The 24,984-nt window shown below is 42.7% G+C and overlaps 1 protein-coding gene across 1 annotated transcript in view; it reads right to left on the bottom strand.

The window, feature by feature from the left end:
- KIAA1549L (KIAA1549 like) overlaps positions 1-24,984 on the bottom strand; it is a 178,549-nt gene that overhangs the window by 67,936 nt on the left and 85,629 nt on the right. The window contains exons 12-14 of the mRNA XM_027837754.1: positions 20,627-20,817; positions 15,908-16,050; positions 1,121-1,299 (exon numbers count right to left, since the gene is read on the bottom strand). Of these exons, the coding sequence (XP_027693555.1) occupies positions 1,121-1,299; positions 15,908-16,050; positions 20,627-20,817 (513 nt within the window). The remainder of the gene's footprint in view (positions 1-1,120; positions 1,300-15,907; positions 16,051-20,626; positions 20,818-24,984) is intronic.

Genomic DNA, 24,984 nt, shown 5'->3' on the forward strand with positions numbered 1-24,984 from the left:
TGAGCTTCTCAACAGCAGGGATTATTTTTGCCTTTTTAAAAAATTCCTAGGGCTTAGTACAACTCCAGGCCCACAGTACATGCTTAATTAATGCTTTTGGATTTGACTGGAAACATCTTAACACCAATGAAATCACAGGCCCCTGGCAATACATAGGTGTGTGTATTTATTATGGAGTGAAGTGGTCTGCACAAGTATACACACATATGTTATATATGTGTGCATACATGTATATGTATATATATGTACAGTTATCCCTTCCACAGCACAGCTTCCCCCATCGTGGCTTTGATATGTCATGGCTCAGCATAAGAAATTAAATGGGAATTTTGGGGGACTTTTGCCGAAGCTGTAGATGATATATGAATGCCAGCAGATGACATAGAAAAAGATTAGAAACTCAGAAATGCATAAAATATATGTATAGTATTGTATAATATCGACATATTTTGTCTTTTAATACCATACTAATTCAGACTTCTCTGTTACAAAAGGAGGGCCAAAAAATTTTACATGGATTTTCCAGATCATGGGGGTACTGCACCCCTAACCCCTGTAATGTGGAAGAGATAACTGCGTATATACACAAACACACGTACATATGTGAAGAGTTTTGCATGCCCAACAGAGAATTTGATATTTGATCCTGAAGCTAATAGGGAGACATTGGAGTTTACTAGGTAGGAGAATGACATGATCTGTGGTCAGCTATGTATGTATGTGTATATATGCACGCACAAATGTATACAGGTGTGTGCACGTGCATATGTACACATGTATATGTATGTATATGTGCATGTGTGTATATATGCATATACACACATACACACACATAGATAGCCCCAGACCACCCCACTTCCTGGGACTGCACAGGTCTCAGAGAACCTGGTCACCAAAGGTAAAATTGAACCAGAAGGAAGCAGAGAAATCTAAGGAGGAAAGACCTGTTTGCCTCTCGTTCTGGCTGCATTTCTGAATCAACTACAAATCATCACAGGTCCAGACCTTTCCCACCGGAAAAAAAAGGTTCCTGCCTAGTTATTCAGAAAAAAACCTTTCCCTCCTTGGTTCTCTCAAGTCTGATGACTGATTTTCGTCAGCGTCTCCCCAAAGCCCTTACCTCTCCATTAATGATGGCTGACTCCTGGCTCCGTTCAGATGCCGGGTGGGCAGGGGCCAGCACCGCTGGCTTGATAGCAATCAGTTGTACTGAGCCAGACGACGTGTCGAATGGATCGGCCACAGGCTTGCCTGTGCTATCAAAGAGACCCGCACCTTCCTCTTCGTCACTCACGGGCACTAAGGAAAAACACAAATGACTTTACTCCATGGTGGCTGGTGGGTGAGACGTGGTATGAGAGATGCCACCAGCAGATATATGATCAGATAAACAGCTGGGAGGGAGTCAAGGAGAGACAGAAAGAGCAGGGAGATAACTGATGGACAGCCTGAGAGAGGTCCGGGCAGCCATGTAATTGGAATAGCCTTCAAGAATGGTCTTCTGTGCCGTGCAGAGTTAGAGCCTTTACCGAGAAGGTGAGGGAGAAGAGGGACAGACAGGTGGACTGGACTTGAGGTCAGGAGTCTCAGTTTCTATTCCCACCTCCAACACCTAGTAGCTGGATGACTTTGTCATCCACTACCTGTGTGATTGTGGAAAACTCATTCACCCTTCCTGGGACTCAGTTTCCTCATCTGTAAAATGAGGAGGTTGCCCTCTGAAGTCTTTTCCAGGTTTAGATCTGTGATTCTGAATCCTAAATTCTGTCTTTGCTACTTACTGCTTTTTTGACCTTGGCTTGGAACGGTGCCCTGTACACAGTAGGTGCTTCATAAATGCTAGCTGACTGACAAGTCACCACCTCTCTGAGATGGAGTTTCCTAATCTTTAAAGTGAAGGGGTTGGACTTAAATATTCTCTGAAGTCTCTTTCAGCTCTGGATCTGGGAGCTGATGTCCCAGAATCATTTTGAATATGAGGTCCTTGAGGAAAGGGACCAGGTTTTTGCTTTTCTTTGTAGCCCCATTGCTTTGCACAGGGCTTAATAAATGCTTGCTGGTTGATTGAATGGCTGGGCTTCTTCAATATATATATTTTTTTTTGTGAAGGGAAAGGGTTAGATTAGAAGACCATTAAGATGCTTAAAGGCTCAAGATCCATAATGACATGACTGGTAATTTAAAAAACCTTGATTTTTAGAATATCTTCAATCAGTCAATCAATAAGCATTTATTTAGCACCTGCTGTGTGCACTGTAAGAGGTGCTTAAGATGCAAACACAAAAATGAAACAGTCTCTGCCCTCAAGGAACTTACATTCTGGGGAAGGTGGGGGGAACAACAATATGTATATACATACACACACATACACACACACAAAGAATATATAACATAAATGCAAGGTACTTTTTTGAGAAGAGACACAAGCAGCTGGAGGAGTCTGGAAGGAATGCATGTAGGAGGTGGCCTTTGAGCTGAGCTTTCATGGAAACTAGACATTTTAAGAGGCAGATGTGAGGAAGGAGCACATTCCAGCAATGGGCGACAGAGTGCTGCATGCCAAGAAGTCACCTCACCATTTTCAGCCTCAGATTCCTCATCTGGAAAATGGGGATAATCGTATTTTCGTGACCTACCTCACAGAATAATTCTTTTCTGTTATTTCCAAATTTGTGATTTCATTAATATAACCTAACCAACGTAGGTCATTACAATTCAATTCAACAAGCATTTAAGACTCTACTATGCTAGGCTCTAAGCTAATGAGTGGAGGTTAGCAGACAAAAATACAACTATCCCTGCCCTCAAGGAGCTTACATTTTAGTAGGAGAAACAACATATACACATATGAGTAAACTAAAAACACTAAAAGTCATTTCAGAAGAGGGAGCAGTACTAACATTTGGGAGGATCAGGAAAGGTCTCCAAAAGATGGCGGCCCTTGAGCTAAACCTTGAAAGAGGTAGGGATTTTAGGGATCAGAGGTGATGAAGAAGCCCTTGGGGCTATGGTTAGCTTGTAAATGGTGCAACAAGGGTTCAAAACCCAAGTCTCCCTGACTCCAGGGCAAGCACAGTTGACTACACAGGTCAACTTTGGCCTGGTCTTGTTTGGAAGCAGGCCGCTGTTCCACTTGGCCACCATTTTGAAATTATGTTGCCTGCACACAGGTCATTATTCACTTCACCCTCTTATTGGAATTTGGGCTCTAATCCTGAGCTCATGCCATGATTTGAAATACAACATAACTCTCCCCCACCTCCCCTTGCATTGCCTTTTCCTATTAGGATATGAGCTCAAGGGCAAAGTCTGTCTTGCTTACTTGTACTTATATCCCTTGTATTTAGCAGAGTGCCTGGCACATAGTAAGACCTTAATAAATTCTTCATTCATTCATTTATACCATGATAGCTCCACTTACAGAGCAATAATTCAATCAATAAAATGCTGTGCTATAATTTTCTAGACTTGCATTTCAAAGTTAACTTTCCATCTCATAAACATTTATTAAGTAAAGACTGCAGTGTGTTCAGAAAGGGGAAAGCATAGCTGAAATAAGATGCAGTTCCTGACCTCAGAAAACTTACAATATTAATATCATTCATAAATGTTGCTGAACCCTTTGGGCCAGTTCTAGAAGGCAATATTCCCAAATAATGGAATTTCCTACTGAAATCAAAAGAATCTACACTTTAGAGGGTCAGTCCTTGGAACTTGCCTGATGCACAGAAAAAGTGTGTGACTTGCGAAGACTCCCTGAGCTATGAGAAGTGGACAATTCAAACCCTTCTCTTCCTGACTCTAAGCTCTATCCACCATGCCACATTTCCAATCATAAATCGTTCCTTCTTAAATGATTTCGTCATTTGATTGATTTCTTTAGTCAAAAGCAACATATACCTTCCCCACAAACAACTACAAAAGGCTAATTTATGGAGACACCGTCTATTTCCCTGTCGATTCCCCTCATTCAACAGAAGTCACCTCTTTCTTGTCTATGGCAATCACCTGCTGGGTGCTTTCCCTGCCCCACGTCAATCTTACTCCATCGAGTTGTCAAATTGACCTTCTTCAAGCACAAGACTGACCATGTTATCCCCTTCTCCAAAAACACCCAGGGGCTCCATATTATCTTCAGATCAAATACAAAATCCTCTATTTTGGCTTTTAAAGCCCTTCATAACCTGACCCCTTCTTACCTTTCCATTCCTCTCACACCTTCCTTCTTCCTCCATACTTATCCATCCAGTGACACTGAGCTTTCTGCTAATCCTTGAATGAGCTATTCCATCTCTGAACTCCAGGAATTTTCCCTGACTGTTCCCCATGCCTGGAATGCTCTCTCCTCATCTCTACCTCTTGGCTTCCCAGGCTTCCTTCAGGTCTTAGCTAAAATCTCACCCTCTGGGGCAGGTAGGTGGTGCAGTAGATAGAGTACTGGCCCTGGAGTCAGGGATCTGAGTTCAAATCTAGCCTTAGACACCTGACACTTACTAGTTAAGTGGCCCTGAGCAAGTCACTTAACCCTGATCACCTCACCAAAAATAAAATAAAAGTAAGATAAAATAAAATAAAATAAAATAAAATAAAATTCCACCCTCTGCAAGAAGCCTCTGCCAGTCTTCCTTAACTTTAGTGCCTTCCTTCTGAGATCACCCCCGATTTATCCTGGATATATCGTGTTTGTACATAATTGTTTGGATATAGCCTCCTCCATTTGACTGAACTTCTTGAGAATAGCAACCATTTTTTGCCTTTCTTTTTATCCGTAGCACTGAGCATGTTGCCTGGTACATAGGAGGGGCTCAACAAATGCTCATTGACTGACTGCCTGAATGACAGTGAAGTGAATATTCCCATTCCAATAGACTTTTCAGTTCTGATAGCTGCAATCTGCCTTGCCTCTCTCTTAACTGACAGAAGGAGTTCAGAGCCCCAGCTGTATCACGATCTGCTTCTTTTGAAAGTCTGTCCTATTTAAATAATCAAAAGATTGAAAGTGTATTAAAGGCAACTTGGCAAGAGATATATTATGCCCCTTATTCCCTCAAGGAAGCAAGCGGACAATTTAGAAACAAAATACGTTATAAGCGTTACGTAAAATATGAATGTAATAGCAATTTATTCATGTTTCTGCCTCTGTCCATCCTACCCACCCCCTTCTCAACAGATTGAGATGTTATTTAAATTACCCAGAAACACACAGCTTGCATCATTCCGTCACTAAGTGTAGCCCAAAAGATGAGTCAGATTAAACCCAGTAAATGAAATGATTTTAAAAGGTAGATAAGACCTTTCAGAATCCACTAAGAAGTTACAAAAGCAGCTTGTGTGCAGATCCCACCTTCTTTAGGAAGTCTCGCCCAAACCCTCTTCATTCTGCTGCTTTCTCTCTGTTAAGGATGGCCTAGTCATCCAGCACATAGCTTGTTTGTACATATTTGTTTGGATGTTGGCTCTCTCATCAGATTGTGAGTTCCTCAAGGGCAGGGGCCGTCTTTTGCCTTTCTTTCTAAGCCCAGAGCTTAGCACAGTTCCTGGCACATAGTAGGTGCTTAATAAATGCTTACCAACTGACATCTGAGAATTGAAAATCAAATCAAAAACCTTTGCCCTGCAATTGGGATTCATGAGATCCTACTTATTCATGAAACAAGAAGCACTGGGTAGTGGGGAGGCCCCAGGAGACCTCAGTTTGAACCCCAATTATTCCATTAACTAGCTGTGTGGTCTCAGATAAGTTACTCAGTTTTCTTCAGGGCCAGACTTCCTGTCTGTCACAAAAGGCTCACATGAGCTGACAAGAGGCAGTGTAATGGCGGGGAGAGAAGAGGGCTAGCCTTGGAGGCAGGAAGACTTAGATTAATGTGATACATCCTAGCTGTGTGACCCCAGGTAAGTGTCTGGACCTCTCAGTGCCTTGAGTAACACTCTAGACTCAGTTACAGATGATTTGTGGCTCTGAATTGGTAGAGGGACTTATTAGACTGGGAGGTTCCCAACACTGAATAGACCAAACAGGCATTGAGAAGAGGCGAGAATTCCCCTGGCCTCTGCCCTGGTCAGATCACATCTTGAGGACTCTTGCCAGTTGGGAAGCCACATGCTAGAAAGGATATTGGCAAGCTGGAATTTCTTGAGAAGAGAGCCAGCAAGATGGCAGGTGGCCTGGAAACCATGGTGTCAGGGGACAGCTGAAAGGATGGGGAGGGGCCTCAACCCTAGAAAAGAGAAGACTTGGGGGAGGGGCACAATAGCCACCCTCAGCTATTTAAAGGGGTATCTCATAGGAGAATAATTCTGCTGGATCCCAGAGGGCAGAACAGGGGGCCGGGGCGGGGGTGGGGGGTACAAGCTTCCAAGAGATGGATGGAGGCTTGACTCCAAGGAATGCTTCCTAACTCTGAGAAGTATCCAAAAATGGAATAAAATGCCTCCCTCAAGAGGAAAGGGGACAGACTCTTTTTCTCAGTGGGGTTGGATCAGACAGCCCCTGAAGATTCTTCCAACTCTGAAATTCTGTAATTTCTAGAGGGTTGGACTGGCTGACCTTTAAGGCTCATCTGAGAGTAAAGTTGGGAGCAGCAAGGAGGCTCAGTGGAGAGACTACAGGAATTGGTGTCAAAAAGACCCGAGTTTGACTCCTGACTCAGATATTGTATGTAATCTTAGGCAAATTGCTTCACCTCTATGACCCTCAGTCTCTTCATCTATAAAGAAAAGGGAAAATGGTTTGCTAATGAAAGGGCTCTTAACCTGGGGGGTCTGTGAACTCGGATGAGTTAAAAATTCCATCTTTATTTTCACTCACATTTGTAATTCTATGTATTTTATTTTATTTTGGGTTTTTTTGGCTAGGCAATGGGGTTAAGTGACTTGCCCAAAGTCACACAACTAGTAAGTGTTAAGTGTCTGAGGCCGGATTTGAACTCAAGTCCTCCTGACTCCAAGACTGGAGCTCTATCCACTGCATCACCTAGCCGCCCCTGTATTTTATTTTATGCATTTAAAATCATTGTTCTAAGAAGGGGTCTACAGGAGAGGCTTCACCAGAATGTCCAAGGGGTCCGTGAAACAAAGTGAAGAACTTCTATTCTATGCAGATCGAAGTATACTATTTGCTATTTTTTTCCTTCTGTTGTGTTTTGTTTCCTCTTTCTGGTAGTTGATTCTAATTCTTACTTACAACATCACTAATGTGAAAATATGTTTAATAGTAATGTATAGCCTATATCAGATTGTGTGCCATCTTGAGGAGGGAGGTGGGTGGGAGAAAAATTTAAAACTCAAAAGCTTATGAAAGTGATTGTTGATAAAGCAAAATAAATTGATCTTAAAAAAGTGGTGGAAAAATTTCTATTCTACAGCTTTTTCTGGCTTTAAATCATGGGAATCTAGGATCTATAACACGAGGAAAAGAATGCCTGAGCTTCCCACCTCACAGGGTCATTGTGAAGGTCAAATGAAACAATGTGTGCTATGTGCTTTTTAATTATAATGATTTACACAAATGTAAGTGATTGTTATTAGTGAATGTAAAAATTAATAAGAAATCATCATAAACTGTATCTAATCATCACTTTCAATTGAAGCCAGAAAGACTTAGATTTAAGACTTGTCTGGGAGGACAGGACCACACATCACTCCCTCTTCCCTGGCCAATTCCTCTACCACCCTATCCCCACCTCCAGTTCTGGAACCAAGAACTATGATCAAATAAACTCTGCCATTGCTCCTGGATGGGGCATGTCAATCTAATCCCCTATACCCCTACTCACTGTCATCACTGAGATGCCCCTACTGCATTGCGTAGATAATTCTTTCTCAAACAATATGGATATTCTTACTTATCAGATAATAGAAGGTCCAACTGCATTGGAAAAGAAAAAAACAACATGAAAATTGCATTTCAGAGTTTTGCTGATAATTTTTAAAAAAGACTTTCTGTTCCACTGCCACTACCACCTTGCCTGTTGAAGCAATAATCTGTGCTTGCTCTTCCCTGGTTTCCATGGGTTTGGGGGTTTTGTTTGCTTGGCCAGCTAGTAGACAATGAGGGTACAGTCTGATTAGATCCTAAGCCCCCGGAGTGCATCTTCTCAGGGACAAATAAGAACATGTTCAAAAGGACACAGGGGGTTTGCTCCCCATGAGCAACAGAAGGTACAATCACTTGTGAGCTTTTCATCTTGGCTAAGTCCTGCGCCTATCAGAAGTCATCTGGGAGTAGGAGGATGAGCATTGGACTGGAGGTCCCTTACTCCTGGGGTTCAAATCCTACTTCTGCTATTAACTAATTATGTGACCTGAGACAAGCTGCTGCCCTCTCTGGGCCTCATTCCTCTCCTGTGTACAATGACGGGGGATTAGATGCCACACTGGGAAGCAATGCTGGGTCTGGAGCTGGATCATTTGGGTTTGAATCTCGTGTGACTCTGGAAAAGTCTCTTCTCTGTGTCTCAGCTTCCTCATTGGAAAAATTAGGGGGCTGGACTGGATGACCTCGGAGGCAGAGGTCCTTCACCTTTCCTGGGTGTGGACCCCCTTGGGAAGTCCAACAAAGACTTTGGACCCATACTCAGAATAATACTTTTAAATGAATAAAGTATAACACAGAGAATTAACAAGGAAACCAAAGGTAAGTGAAAACAAAGACACGTTTCTGCTTTCCTGTATAGGTTCACAGACCCTGCTCTAAGGTATCTCCTAGCTCTAAATGTACGATTCAAAGTCTGCTCCAGCTTTAAGGTTTTCTAACACTCGGAATTAAATGCCTATGACTAATAGAACTGCATGGGAAATTCTCCTCTCAAAGCCTGACACTTGCTTGTGAGGGTCGAATGTCTAGATATGCTAAAACAAATGCCAAATGCTTTCCTTTTCCACTCTCAGTTCCCGGAATCATCCCTCCTCAATCATATTCATATGTGATCATGAGATAGCAACTATCTCATTGACTTTGAAACTTTGATAGCTTGATGGGGCCAGTCATGTTGAAGGTGCTCAGATCATCTCAGGCATGGACAAGGTGCAGAATTCTCATTGAAAAGTGCATTTGGGGGCAGTTAAGTGCTGGTCCTCGAGTCAGGAGGACCTGAGTTCAAATCCAGCCTTAGACACTTACTAGCTGTGTGACTCTGGACAAGTCACTTAACCCTGATTGTCTCCCCCCGCCCAAAAAAGTAGATTTTGCAGAGAAGGAAATCTGAGGTTAGAACACAAGCAAAACAGGGGCCCAATATTACACTAGAAAATTAAGCCGGTAACTGAGATCACGCCAGAAAATTAGACCAGAAATTGATGAGAAATACATTCTCTTTCTTAATTTAAAGGATGTTATCATACGCTAATTATTCTTAGTAATCCTTTCCCTACAATAAATGCCAAGCACTAAGTAAAAGTTGATGTTGTTATTATGAGAAAAGAATATTCTGGAGACCCACTCAATAGCTGATGCTCTACACTTTCTATAATTTGACAATATGATAAAAATGGGCATCTTGGCTTCTCCAAAATGGTGATAATGGTAAAAATGATGTGAACTCACGCTGAAGAAAAGCATCATAGATGCTCTTAGGGACCTCTGAGGAACTAGTCTAACCCATTCATTTTAGGGAAACTGAAGTTTAGGGAGGTGAAGTCCTGATCCCTCTAATTATAGGTACCCTCTTCCTCTTGAAATTATCGAAGTTGGTACATATTTTATATTATATCAAGGCCACAAGGGGGCACCATAGTGCATAGATCTCTGTGCATGGGGCCAGGAAGATGTGCGTTCAAATCCAGTCTCAAGACACTTACTAGCTATGTGACCCTGGATAAGTCACTTAACCTGTTTGCCTCAGTTTCCTCAACTGTAGAATGGGGATAATGATAATAGTACTTATCCCCCAGGGTTGTTGTAAGGATCAAATGAGATAATATGTCTCATTTGCAAAGTGCTTTGCATGGTTCCTGGCATATAGTAGGTGCTTAATAAATGCTTGTTTCTTTCTCCTTCCCTTCTGTCAGTTGTATAGGCAGTAGGACTTAAAACAAATGCACTAATGACTCCAAGTTCTGTGTTCTTCTCATTGCCTCTTTTCTTTGTCTTCCAAACCAATGAGAGGTATCATAGTTTAGTAAACAGAGAGCCAGTCTTGGAGCCAGAAAGAGCTGGGTTCAAGTCCTCCCTCAGACATCCATATCGGATGCATGACCTTGGGCATTTGGTAGCTTCTCAGGTGACCTGCTTTACTTGGAGTGAAAAGAATCGCATTCAAACCCCACTGTCCTTTTTAGAATCTGTGCACCTGGGATGAAGTGTGGCTCTGTGAAAAGGAGGCTGGATTTGGAGTCAGGGAATCTGGGTTGGAAGCCCAGCTCAATACTCACTACCTGGGGGACTCCGCTGGGCAAGTCACTTTATCTCACTGAGCCTCAGTTTACTAATCTGTAAAATGATAGGGTTGGACTTGATGACCTCCCGCTCTAAATCCACGAGCCTATGACTGTAGGTGACTCTTTAGATCCTCGGGCTTCAAATACTTCACTCGTAAAGTACAAAGAATATATCTGAAATATCTGCATCACAGGGTTCCTAAGGGGAAATCTCTGTACTAGACATGAGATGCAATTGTTCTTATCAAAAGGAAGTCTCTTTAATATGTAGGACTCAAGCCCAAGTCTCTCTGGAGTTAAATCTGGAGTTCTAGTTAGGCCCAGTATCTGCTGAATTTTGTATTTAATGAGGTGGCCTGACCATTTTTCTCTTGAAATTTGAAACCTAAATATTAAATCTTTTTTTTTTTTGTGGCAATTGGGGATAAGTGACTTGCTCAGGGTCACACAGCTAGTAAGTGTCAAGTGTTTGGTCTGAGGCCAGATTTGAACTCAGGTCCTCCTGACTTCAGGGCCGGTACTCTATCCACTGCGCCACCTAGCTGCCCCTTAAATATTAAATCTTAACTAAATTATCTCCCCAACCATGCTTTATTTCACTATCTGGACACTTCCTTCCTAGCCTCCTCAAGACTGCTTCACCCCTTTCCAGTTCTGGAACCATGAACCATGATCACTTAAACTCTGCCATTGTTCCTGGATGGGGTGTGTCAATCTATTTCCCTTTAGCCCCACTCACCATCCTATTAAGTTTCTGGATCAAAGTGCTTTTCTCTGGCCACGATTCCTTTAAATGTGTTATTTTCCCCGTTATAATGTAGGGTTTTTTTGAGGGGAAGGACTGTCTTTGCTTTTGTATTGGTTTTCCCAGAGCTTAAGTAAGGCCTTAATAAAGCTCTTCTTTTCTTTCTTCCTCCTCCCTTCCTTTCTTCTCCAGAAATCACCTGCCCTGAAAAAACATGGTATTTCATCTTCAGAAGGACAACATTCAGACATTCTCAGTTGGAATCATGGATTCTAATTAGATCCAAAAACAAACAAACAAAAATCTCAGCTTGTCACTCATCCTGAGCCCAGGCACCTGTGTGATATTATGTCTGAGCTGTTACCTACCACATCTGCAGAACAAAGGTACTTTCGAGGACCAGACCTGTAACTCCATCCCAGGCAGAAACTCCACCCACTCATGTAGATTAGCAACTTGACTTTGACACCCCCAAACTGAAATACAGCTCATATCTTTTTCTTGAGGAAACAAAGTCTACTAAGTCAGCAAAGGTCATGGCACTTTTTGCTGATTGAAAAAAGGCAGTGTGCATGGCAGATAAAGTGGCAGGAGACAGGAAGACTTGGGTTCAAATCTCACTTCAGATACCTCCTGGCTGTGTGACCCTGGGCAAGTCACTGCACTCAACTGACCCCGATTCCTCCACTATAAAATGGAGATAATAATATCACCCACTTCACAGGATTGTTGTTCAGATCAGTAGATGTGAGCTTTTAGAGAGCAGGGCTGATTTTTGCCATTCTTTGGATCCCCAGTGCTTAATACAGTTTTTGGCTCTTAATGAATTTGTTGACTGACTCTTAATGAGTTTAAAAATAAACTTAATAAACTCAATGAGTTTACTGACTGACTAAAGCATTTTACAAGTCTTAAAGGGTTATAGAAATGTGAGCTAGTATCCCAAGGCAAAATTATATACTTGGCATATTATGGGGAATGAAAGATCTGGTTTGGGGAGGATTTACAAATCCATAAATTTGATTAGGATCCTTTCTGAAAACCAGTAAATCAGTGGGTAAACCAGAGGGATACAGTACATGGAATTACTACATAGTGTGCTTAGATATCAACATAGCAAAGAGATTGTAGATTTAGAGCAGGAAGGGACCTAGGAAGTCATCTAATCCAACTCTATCATTTTATAGAGAAGGATACTTTGGTCAAGGGAATTTCAATGACTCACCCAAGGTAAAACAAGGAATAAATATCAGAAGTGGAGTTTGAACCCAGATCCTCTGACACCAGGGCCAGGGCTCTTTCCATTATACCACGATACCTCCAAAGTCTTCCATGTGATGCTTATTGAAAAGATAGAGAAATATGAATGACACAATATTAATATTAGGTGGATTTTGAACCTGGTTGAATGACTGGACACAGAGAAGTCACATGTAGGTGTCAACTTGAAAGGGGGCTCTGGTGGGGTGCCTCAAGGCTCTGCCTTTGGGCTGGATTGTTCAATCTGCTTCTCAGTGACACGGATGAAGGCATAGATAGGATGTTTGCCAAATTTTCAGATGACATAGTGCTTGGAGGAACAGTTAACACTCTGGATGATGGAGTTATTATCCAAAAGGATGTCAACAGGCTAGAGGATTGGGTGGAATCTAAAAGGTGAAATTCAATAGGATAAATGTAAAGACTTAGACCTGGGTACTAAAAATCAGCTCCACAAGTATGATATATGAAAGGTATGGAAAGACATAAGTTGTTCTGAAAAAGATCTGGGCGTTTCAGTGGACTGCAAGCAGTATGATGTGGCAGTCAAAAAAGCTAATGTGATCTTGGGCTGCATTAAGAGAAATATAGCTTCCAGGAATAGGGAGGTGAGAAATGCACTGTATTCTGCCCTTGTCAGGCATCTGGAGTCCTTGTTCAGTTTTGGACACCATGTTTTGAAAACATTGATAAGCTGGTGGAGGATGACCAGGATGGTGGAGAGGACTGGTTGATGGAATCGGGTATGTTTAGCCTGGAATAAAGAAGACTCATTACATCTAATGTCTGAAGAGCACATCATGGAGGGATTATGCTTGCTCCATTATGGCCCAGAGGACATCATGGAAATTCCTTTCGCACATGGGTATGACCAGATGGCGCCGGAGGCCCTTCCAGCTCTCAAATTCTGCTCTGTGATATTTCCGTGCATGAGGACAAGAAGTGAGCCGGTTTAGCTGAATCATAAAATGCATAACGGTGAGTGAGTCATGTAAAAAGACCTGTTGGAGCCAGACTGTGAAAGACCTAAAATGCCATAAGAGATGAGGTTTTACCAGTGAGGCAATATAAGCAGCCGCTAACCCTCACACGAGCCAAGGATCAGAATTCTATCATGGAGACATCCGTGAACAAACATCCACTCTCTCCATCTAGGATTTTTCAGATCTTCTCTGGGTAAGAGCAGAGAAGCAGAGGGAGATATTGAGATGGGAGAAGAGGACTGTGGGAAGGAATCAGGCTCAGGCTAGAGAAATGGACAGTGGAAAAGGAAGCCGCTAAGAGCAATGGTGTCTTGCAGCCACGTGGTGGCGGAGCCTATGGAGCTTCCTAGCTGGTCCTTCTCCCCACTCCAATTCGTTCACTGCATAGTCACCAAGGTGATTTTCTTAAATGCCACAATGGCACCTCCCCTGCTCACCAAATTCTGTCGTTGTTGTTGTTCAGTCACGTCCCTCTTCATGACCCTATTTGGGGTTTTCTTGGCAAAGATAATGGAGTGGTTTGTCATTTCCTTCTCCAGCTCATTTTGCAGATGAGGAAACTGAGGCAAACAGGTTTATGTGACTTGCCCAGGGTCACACAGCTTGGAAGAGTTGGAGGCTAGATTTGAACTCAGATCTCCCAGACTCCAGGCCCGGTGCTCTATCCACTGCACCATCTTGCTGCCCTAGAGTGGCTCCCGATATATGAACTCCTCTGCCGTTTAAAGCTCTTTACAATCTGGCACCTTCCAACCTTGCAAGTTCCTCCATATCACTCTCCCCCTCACATGCCGTGACTCTGCCATACTGACCAACCTATCATTCACAGAGGTTACTTTGTCTCCTGTGCCCGTGCCTCACCCTGGCCATCTCCCTCACTTGGGACGCACTTGCCTCCACCTCGGCCTCTTGGATTCCTTCCTTCAGGATTCAGCTGGATGCAGGAGACCTTTTCCACCCCACCCCCAGAGGCCAGCACCTTTTCCTCTAAGCTTCCTTTCCATATACTCTGCATATATCTTGCATGATAGACATGCTATTTCCCCTATTAGAGTTTAAGCTCCCTGAAAGCAGGGACTGATTTTGTGTTTCTGCCTTTCTTCCCCTCCCCACCCCTTAGTTTAAAAAAATCTTTGTTTATTGACTGAATTGGACTGATGCTTCTATACAAAAGTTGTGTGTGTGTGTGTGTGTGTGTGTGTTTGTGTGTGTTTGTGTGTGTAGCTTGTGCCTAGACCAGCCATGGCTCGTATTTCTCCTGGCTCTGCTCCTGACTCTAGACTTTCCCACCTCTGCCCCAGTGACTCTCTCACTCTGGAGGTGCCGCTATCCCGGTGGCCATCCCCCTCTTCCCATGAGTGGTTTCCTAACAGGAACCTTCATTTGAAGATGTGCCCAGGTCAGCCACGGCTTATTTCTCTGCCAGCTGTGTTCCTTACTCTCCAGATCTGTCCACCTTGTTCCCTACTCAGGCTCCTTTCTATGTGTTGTATCCTCTCCCCCCATGGGTATCTAAGCTTCTTGAAGCTGAGGACTGTGTTTTTGCCTTTCTTTGTAGCCATCGTGCTTAGCATAATGCCTGGCACGCAGTCAGTGTTTAATAAATGTTTATTGGCTGACTGACTGAGTAGTAGGGGTGCATATCTGTTCAGTGAAAACGCATGCATTCATAGCAGCAAACATCAGTATGGTAGTGGTATGTACTTGGCATGTACATCTATGTAAGAATAACGTGTATGAAACTGAGACCATATGACAGTAGGAGATATCTATTTAGTGAGGAGGTGCACCCCCCCCGTGGGAGGATGCATCTCTTTGGGAAACAATCCATCAACATTTATTAAGTGCCTACTATATGACAGGCACCATGCCAGGCGGCGAGGATCCAGATATGAAATTGAAAAGGGCCCTACCCTTCAGAGGCATCTATACTATTGGAATAGATACCATGTATATAAATGGGACCCCAGGATCACAGATCCAGAACTGGAAGGGACCTGGGAGGCCAAATAGACCAGCCTCCTCATTTTCATAGATGAGGAAATTGAGGTTCAAGGAGTTTATGTGACTTATCCAGGGTCACTAAGTATCTGAAACAGTATTTGAACCCAGATCTTAATGTCTCTAAGTATCCATCATACCACATATAAAAACAATTACAACTAATTTGGAAGTTGTGGTAGGGATGTGTGTGATTCCAGATGCCTTAATGGGCTGGGGGGAGGTGTCTGTAACACTCATGTGTACCTGAGAAGGCAGAATCGAGAGGTGGAAAGAATCCTGGCTCCTGGAGACCCCTTCTGACCCTTATTAGCCGTGAGACCTTGATTCACTCATGGGTAAAACAGAGCTGATGATACTTGTCCTGCCTCCCTGATACAGCGGCTATAACAAGAACCCCCGCGAGAAACCTCAATGAGCTTTGGGAGCTCTCAGAGCAGGGCAGGCATGGTGGGGATGCTCGTATGTCTGTCCCAGGGAGGGGGGTATGGCAGCAGGTTGGGATGACGCCAGCTCCGGCCCCCCCACTCCTTCTCACCGTTTCTCTTCCTTCCCTCCTCTTTTGTCACTTTCTGCTGCTGCGCTGTGGCCGTGGCCGTCACGTTCTGGGACGATGGCCTCCCGGGACTGGGCTTCCCTGATTCACTGCTAAGGACCGAGCCGTTCTCACTGGGCGACCTGCTGGAGGTAACCATGGCAACAAGGGAGGCAGTAAGTTTTTGCTGGAACCAACCATCCCAAGGTTAGAGGCTTGGGCCCCCCCCCACAAGCCACAGGGGCACACACTTATACTCTGACCTCACACAAGACAACGCTTGAGTGTGTGCATGCATGCATGCATACACACACACACACACACACACACACACACACACACACACACACAAGCTCACACACACACACACCCCCTAGAGCTGGGACAAATGTTTTGCAAACACTCAGCTCTGAAAGAAAGTTCAGGGGACTCAGCTGCGGGTCCTATTTCTCTTTAATTACCCTGCTGTGGCCATGGAAACGGTAAATAAGACCAGCTTCATTCTAAGTCACCTTTCCAAACTCTGAGTTTTGGCAGCTGCCACAAAGGCCAGTCAATTCACAGCCACTTCCGTACCATGCCACATTCCTCTTGTTGGGAAAAAAAATTCTGATTTTTTTTGGGTGCTGTTTGCTTCTCTACCATCCCCCCACCCCACCCCAACCCAGGACCACAGACTTAGAGCGAGAAACAAACCACAGTAGACGGAGCGAGCGTGAGACCCTGAATTATGAAAATCAGGATTTGAATTCTGCCTCAGACACTAACTGTATGTGATGTGACCCTAGGCAATTCACTTAAACTCTCCCAGTCTCAGCTTCCTCATCTGTAAAATGGGAATATTGCAAAAGTAGCATCTACCTCCCCAGAGTTGTATTGAAGATTCAATGAGATAACATATGCAGAGCACATTGTAAACCTTAAAGCATTGGCAGCACAGTAGATAGAGCTCTGGGCCTGGAGTCAGGGAGATCTGAGTTCAAATCCAGCCTCAGACCTTTATTAGCTGTGTGACCCTGGGCAAGACACTTAAACCTCAGTTTGCCTTAATCCATTAGAGAAGGAAACGGCAAACTACTTCAGTATCTTTGCCGAGAAACCCACGGACAATATGGTCCACAGGGTCATGAAGAGTCGAGCACGACTAAATTGACCCAACAATGCAACCTCTTTAATTTAACGATGAGGACACAAGCATTTAATAAAAGCTTGCTGAGCTGGGCATGGTGGTGCATGATTGTAATTCCTGCTCCTAGGGTGGCCAAAGCTGGTGGATTGCACGAGCTTGGGAGTTCTGAGTTGCAGTGGGCTACACCAGGCAGGTGTCCACGCTAAGTCTGGGGGGATTCAGGCTATCTAAGGAGAGGGGAACTGGCCCAGGCTGGAGACAGAGCAGGTCAAAGCTCCCATGCTGATCAGCAATGAGATAAGCGGTCCCTGCAGTCCTAGTCTGGGTGAGATAGGGAGACCTAGTCTTTTATTGTTTGTTGGTTTGTTTGTTTGTTTTGCTAGGCAATGGGGTTAAGTGACTTGCCCAGGGTCCCACAGCTAGTAAGTGTTACGTGTCTGAGGCCGGATTTGAACTCAAGTCGTCCTGAATCCAGGGCCAGTGCTCCACCCACTATACCACCTAGCTGCCCCAAGACCCAGTCTTAAAACAAACAAATAAATGTCTGTTTATTGATTGACTGAGAGTGTATCTTGGAAGAGACTTAGTGATTCATTCCAACCCCTTCATTTTAGAGAGAAAGAAACAGAGGCCCAGAGAAAAAAAAGGGACTTCTCCACCCTTCCACTAAGAGTTACCTCTGTACTATGCTGCTGTTGCGGGATTATCTGCCATTACATACTTTGAAGCTACGGGACTGGGTGACCTTTCCTTATCTTACCTCATCCCCTCTCTACTGCCTTGGGTTCTTCCATTTTGAGAAATGAGGCCCATCCTTAACCCAGCATGGTTCACTAGGAGTCTGTGTTTATTTCTCTTTTTAGCATCGGACTAAGCTCTGATCTCCTAACACTCCAGGGAAGATATTCATCTCAGAGCTCTCTCTGAGGTTAGCTGTCACTTGGTACCTGGGTCAGCTTTCCTCAGGAGTGGGTGGAACAAGAGGAGAAGCTGGCCTGCCGAGCCTCATTCCACCCACACAAAAATAGTTTCTTTCCTTTGATTGGAGCCAGGGAGACAGAAATGCCCAGGTCCTTTCTACTCTTTATTGTCCTAATTCTAAAGAGAATGGTGTCACCAAGGCCCACAATGGGAACAGATGGATGGTCAGGGAACAGTGAGCAGACCAGTTTATGTGGGATGGAAATGTCATAAAGGAAGGTGGTTATAAAAGGAGACTGGGGAGGGAGGAAGGAGTGAGATTGCAGAGGGTATTTTAAGTCTATGCTGAAGATTTGGCATTTTATGTTAGAAGCAATAGGGAGCCACTGAAAATTTTTATGTGGAGAGAGAGAGGAAACTGGCATGGTTACTCCTATGTTTTGGGAATATCAATTTGGCAGTTGTATGGGGCATAATGGATGGTTTGTAGGGGGGAGAGATTAGAAAAACTAATTAGGAAGCAACTACAATGGACATAATAATACCCATAGTGCCAACCATCCAGGGCTGTTGTGACTGTCGAATTTGATATAAATGTCAATTCTTAAAACCATTAACAAAATAACCCCTGAAGAGTGATTCCCTCGCATGTGGACTTACATAGACACATCATTCTTTTGTCCATTCTGCTGTCTGTAGAATACCATGCTAGGCACAATTGTCATCACAGAGAGAAAAATTATTCTCATGTTCTTAGCATCCTCACCTGCTCTAAGTACTAGGGAGACATAAAGGGGATCTCATTTACTCTAGCCCAGCAAGACCTGAAAGAACAGTATAGAAGTATATGATGTGTGTATGTGTGTGTGGGTGTGTGTGTATGCATACCTATATAGATATATAGATATAGATATAGACATTTATACAATATATACTATAGTATCTGCCTCATAGGATTGTTATGAGAATCAAATGAGATAATATTTGCAAAATGTTTTGCAAATCTTAAGGTACTATATAAATGCTAGCTATTAATTTTAGATATATTTAGATATAGATAAATATAAATATATAAAATATAAATTTAGTTATATAGTTATCTATAGTTATCTATAATATGTAATGATATAATAATATTACATACTTATATTTTATATATACATATAAATGTATGCTTGCATGTATATGTATACATGTGCATATATACGTGTGTACATGCATACATATATGCATATACATGTATATATTATATTTAAAAGTATATATATGTATATATATGCTTGACATTTATAAAGTGGTTGATGCTTTTCAAAGCACTCTTAGGTGCATTGCTATAGAGAACCCCAAACAATTGTCTCTAAAATTAATAGCTAGTATTTATATAATACCTTAAGATTTTCAAAGCATTTTACAAATATTATCTCATTTGATTCTCATAACAATCCTATGAGGCAGGTGCTATTGTTGTTCCCATTTTACAGGTGGGGGAACTGAGGCTGGGAGAGGTTAAGGGTCTTACCCAGGGTCAAACAACTAGTAAGTGTCTGAGGCTGGATTTGAACTCAGGTCTCCAAGTGCAGAAATCTTACCCACTATAACACCTAGCTGATTTTATGCTCCAGGGAAGGTGTGAGCTAACAAGTTTCACCAAAAATCTAGCTCTATTTTTATACCAGTCCTTTGATTAGTTACAGACTATGTCTAGAGGGAACTGTTGATTGAAACATTTAGGTAAAAAAAAAATCCAAGATATTTTGGAACCCCTCTACGTGATAGCAGAAAAACCAATTTTGGGGGAAGGGGAGGCAAGAAAGTAATAAATAAGTCATAACCCCCCAGTGATCTGGGCAACTCTCTGAGACTATATGATGAAGAGAAGGTGCTGAGCAGCATTGGAGTTTTCTCAGCTAGGAGTTCCCTGGAAATCACAGGACTAAGCTCCATCCCTGTCCTGCTCTTACTGACATACTAAACATGTGGAAATCAAGTTCACCCCCTTGGTTATGAATAAATTAAACTCCCTAGAAAATTCGCCCATGTTGTTAAATGGTAAGGGCTGAATTAAAATTAACGACCATAGCAATCTCTTTTCAAAGTGCTTTTCTGATGGAATACCCCAAGTCTATCCATCACTTTCCACCACCAGTCAATCAAATAGCAAGCATTGGTCCTGAGATCACAATGAGGAAATATCCTCATCAGCCTTTCGGAATTCTTTACTTCTTTTAAGGTGCTGTGTGATTGCCACCTCTTACATGAAGCCCTCCCCAATCTCAGCTGTAAGTTTTCTTTTTCCCCTTTGCCTCTTCTCTTCTCACCTCATACTATACATACATTTTATATATATGTATATATATATGTATATATATAGTATATATATGTATACACACACACACACACACACACACACACACACACACATATATACTATCCATACAGTGCCTTGATTTGTTACAAGGAGCAAGGAGCATAATAATCCCTCCTGCCTGGCATTTTATCACCAATGGGAGGACTTTGCAAAGCATCTCTTTGTACAGATGACTAGCCAGCTATCTCACCTAGGACATTTTTCAAGAATTCAAAGAAATCATAAGGTGCCATTAAAAAAACAACCAGCCTCAGAATGAACTCCAGGGACCTGCTTGCCATCATCTATTCGCCTCCATGCCTACCTCTTCCTTGTTTCAGTGGACTGGGCCGTTTTAATGGTACTCCCGTCTTGGGCAATCTCTCTTTCCTGGGAGGCAGGGGCGTCTCTGACTGGGAGGGGCAGGACCACTGTTTCCTGGGTCACCGGGATGACCTCTTCCTCAGCTCCTTGTTGGCCCAGATGTTGTTTGGCGTAATCAAAGCCTTGAACTGGCTGTAGAGAAGAAATACGGATGGATGTGTACATTTCCCAACAAACATTGGTATACATTGACCTTTAAGAGGAAGCAAGAGGGAAAACCCACTCATTCTTTTGACAAATATTTGTCCCCCAGGAGAGGAAGGTCTCTAGCAAAGGATGAGTACCCACCCTGACCTCTTGCATTGAATTTAAGGAGATTTCGATAAGAGTTACCCATGAAAAAGGCACTATGGTGTCATGCAGAAATGGGGGCCACTGAATATAATGATATAATAATTACGCGCTGCAGCTCTCATATTGACTTGGGAAACTATATATTAACATTATCTACGTTCTATTGCATTTTTATTTATCGTATTAAATATTTCCCAATTACAATTTAATCTGGCTTGGGCTTCACTCGGGAGTGCTTTGGGCCATGTGATTGACACTTCTGATATAATGGATCAAGAGTTAGCCTTGAAGCCAGGAGGTCCTAGGCTCAAATTCTGTCTCTGACACATTTGGACTGTATGATTCTGGGCAACTCATTAAAACTATAAGTTAGTGAGAAGTTACTTCACTGGTGGAGGGTTTTTCTTCACACAGAAGTTCCCTATGCCAGCAAAATCATAGTTCTAGGTCATATTCCTGTCCCTTTTAACAAATGACATTTATCCTGTTTGTCCCCCAAATCTATTAAAGCTTAAATCTGCACTAAGACTTGTGGGACACCCTATATAGAGTTTTCAGGTCTGCAAAGCATTTTCTATCTCTTATTCTACTAGAATGTAATTTTCCTGAGGGCAGGTTCTATTTCAGTTTCTGTCTTTGGATTTCCAGTGGCTACTGCAATCCCTGTTAATAATAACAATTATTATAGTTAACATTTATATAGTACTTACTATGTCCCAGAGACTGTGCTAAGTGCTTTACAAATATTACCTCATTTGATCCTCACAACAACACTGGGAGGTAAGTGATCTTATTATCGCCATTTTACAGATGAGGAAATTGAGGCAAATAAGTATTAAGTGACTTTCGCAGGGTTATACATAGTAAATGCTTAATAAATGCTTGTGGAATGAGTGAACAAACTATCTATTTGAGCCCCACAAAAGCCCTGTAATACAGATAGTTCAGTTATTATTATAGGTGAAGAAAGTAAGGGTGGAAAAGATGAAGTGATCTGTCCATGGTCATACAGCTACTCAATGTCAGATTGGGATATGGACCCTAGCTCCTTTAAGGGATGTAATCACCTACTAGATTCTAACATTTAATGAGGAAAATTTTAGTTCTGGAAGCCAAATAAACACAATAAAACTTCGTTAATTCCGCCTCATTTAGAATTTGTGATCATTCAACTCAGGCTGGTCTTTCTCTGCGCTGCCTATAGACAGAATCTGTTAAGCAAATTAATTGTATAAACAAGATTACAGGGGGTTTGTTTAACCTACTTGGGAGAATGGCCGACCATTTCATGGACTTTAGAACACTGTGCAAACCCAATGGACATTCCTAAATGGAAATGAAGATTATTTCTTCTTTAAAGCAAGCTCAGCAGGACCTCCTCATCGAAAGGGCATCATTAGAAGCTAGCTCCATTTCTATCACAGAATTTAAGTCATCGCCATGTGACCTTTTGACAAATCAATTTCTTTGCCTGTGAGATGAAGACCATAAGGTGCTTTTGGCATCCCAGTAGTCCTGGGAAGTTTGGATGAAAAATGAAAGCCTAGTTCAATGCACACGCCAGTGTAGGGCACCATCATCATTATCGTTAATATGGAAAAGGGAATTTCTTTCAACATATTCAGACTTTTCCACATTAGACAGGCTATTCTCCCAGTTCATTAGCACGAAATGAGTGAGGTTTAATTGCATCAGCAATCTCTTCTGAATATGACAGCTGTGAGCCAATCTCCAGGGGGTGCTCAATTTGCCAATAGCAATGAGGATTGGCTTTCTAAGAAAACCCCTATTCTTCCTTGCACACTGGTGTGTCTGGTACAGACATGACTTTCTAGTAAATCACAGTTTAGATTAAACTGGCAACAGTCTTTTTCATCAAGCTAATTTTAAGGATTAAATATAATCCCTGCCTTCTGATTCTATCAATATTTGCATCCTTTCCAATCAATGGAAGTTAAGAAAGACCACTAAGGTTCCTTCTGGCTCTGCCTCTCTATGACTGACATTGCCTTAGGCTGTAACCCACACAGCCATAATTCAATGAATTAAAAAGACATTTACTAATAATAGCTAGCTGGCATTTATAGAGGGCCTTAAGGTTTGCACAGAATGCCTCATCTGATTCTTACCACAATACTGGAAGGTGGGTGCTATTATTATCCCCATTTTATAAATGCAAAAACTGAGGCAGAGGTGAAATGACTTGCCCAGGCTCACACAGCTAGTGTCAGACCTTAGCTTAAAAAGGCCAAGGTCTCCTACCACATTGTGGCCATCTTCAGCTATCCTGATCTATATCTTGTCACTGGACCCAGGTGGCTCCGGAGGGGCTGGTGAGTGTACAGATGATCCTTGCCTCACCTAAATCCAATTCACTTGCAAGTCACGACATCACCTTCCTGATGTCCTTGGTCCTCTTCAAAAACAAAGGACAAGCAGCAAGAGGACAGATTTGCACACAGGTCTTCTTGATTTCAGGCTCAGCACTCCATCCACTGTGCCACCTAGCTGCCCCCTTTGTATGTACTTTGCATTCACTCATCTGAGTACAAATTGTATGCCTTCCTTAGAATGTAAGCTCCCTGAAGGCAGGCACTGTTTTGTTTTTGTCACTCTATCTTTGTGCAAAGCACAGTATCTTGCAATCAGCCAATCACAAGGACCTACCAAATGTCAGGCACTGTGCTCCAGGGGCTAGAGACACATAGTTAAAAATTAATATTAGGGCAACTAGGTGGCACAGTGGATAGAGCTCTGACCTTGGAGTCAGGAGGACCTGAGTTCAAATCCAGCCTCAGACATTTGACATTTACTAGCTGTGTGACCCTGGGCAAGTCACTTAACCCTGATGGCCTCACCAAAAAGCAAAAAAAAAATTTGTTTAAATTAATTATCTTCTGCTCTGAAGAGGCTCAAATCCCATGGAGGGAAATTACATCTATGCATAAAAATATACCCAAAACATACATGACAGAAATAAAAGTTAAGTACTTCATAAATGGTTGCTGAGTTGGGCTGCTCTCCTCAGTGAAATCTATTCCAGTTTATGAGATTTCCAATGATCCTAATGCCTGGGACTTAGAACATGGGCTTGAAATAAAGATTTGTGGCAAGAAAATTTTCTCTTCTTTTCAGGTCACTGCCCAGATCCTAAATGAAACAGCGCGGGACCTTTGGCTACCCTGGAAACAGTACTATGGAGGCTAGCCAATCAATGTAAAAGGACAGAATGATAATTTGGCTAGTCTTTCCTGGGTAAATGTACTTCTCTCGTTGGTGACTTTTCCTCTTTGGATCTCCCAGAACCCTTTGGTTTGGAGCAGTACCTGATGAACTTAATCAGATGATATTGTGTAACACCTCATCTGTGTTGCAATCACATCCCCCTACCTGTCTGTAAGCTCCATGAGAGCAAGGTCTGGGTCTCATTTTAACTTGCCATCCCTTCCCACCCCCCACCCAGTGCCCCGGCTGCATTGGCACCCAATAAATGTTGGCTGAATTGAAATGAATTGGAATCCTATGATTGTCTCTGAACACAAATAGCACATTAGCCCGTCATCATGAAATCTCAAGAGATCATTGTGGTCTCCCAGCTCTGGATTGTAGATGATAAATAGTCTTGTAAAAGCCTGTGGAGGTCTAAAGTCTCTCCTAGGAACTTGAAGGAAATCAGTATGGTTAATAGCATAGGAGGAGAGGACAGAACGTTCCCCTGGGTTAAGATCTCTAGGGGCAGTGACCATCTGGGCTTGGCAACAGTTCTAACTCTTGGCTCAGGAAAGGGATGGGGCTAAAGAGGGAAAGTAGAGTCTCTGTTCAGTTCCAAGTCTGACCGAGAAAGTAGAGCCTCTACTTTCCAATTCTTGAATCCTGTCAGTGCCCGCTCCAAACTCCCCCAGCTTGGCAGGGTCCCTCCTGTAGCCTTGGCAGTACCTTTCAAAAGTGCCAGTTATGGCTTATTAGCAAATTCATGGCCAATGTCTTCAGTAGCTGCTTTCACTA

The sequence above is a fragment of the Vombatus ursinus genome, unplaced genomic scaffold, assembly GCF_900497805.2.
Source record: "Vombatus ursinus unplaced genomic scaffold, bare-nosed wombat genome assembly UNPS02014822.1, whole genome shotgun sequence".
NCBI classification, from domain to species: Eukaryota; Metazoa; Chordata; class Mammalia; order Diprotodontia; family Vombatidae; genus Vombatus; species Vombatus ursinus.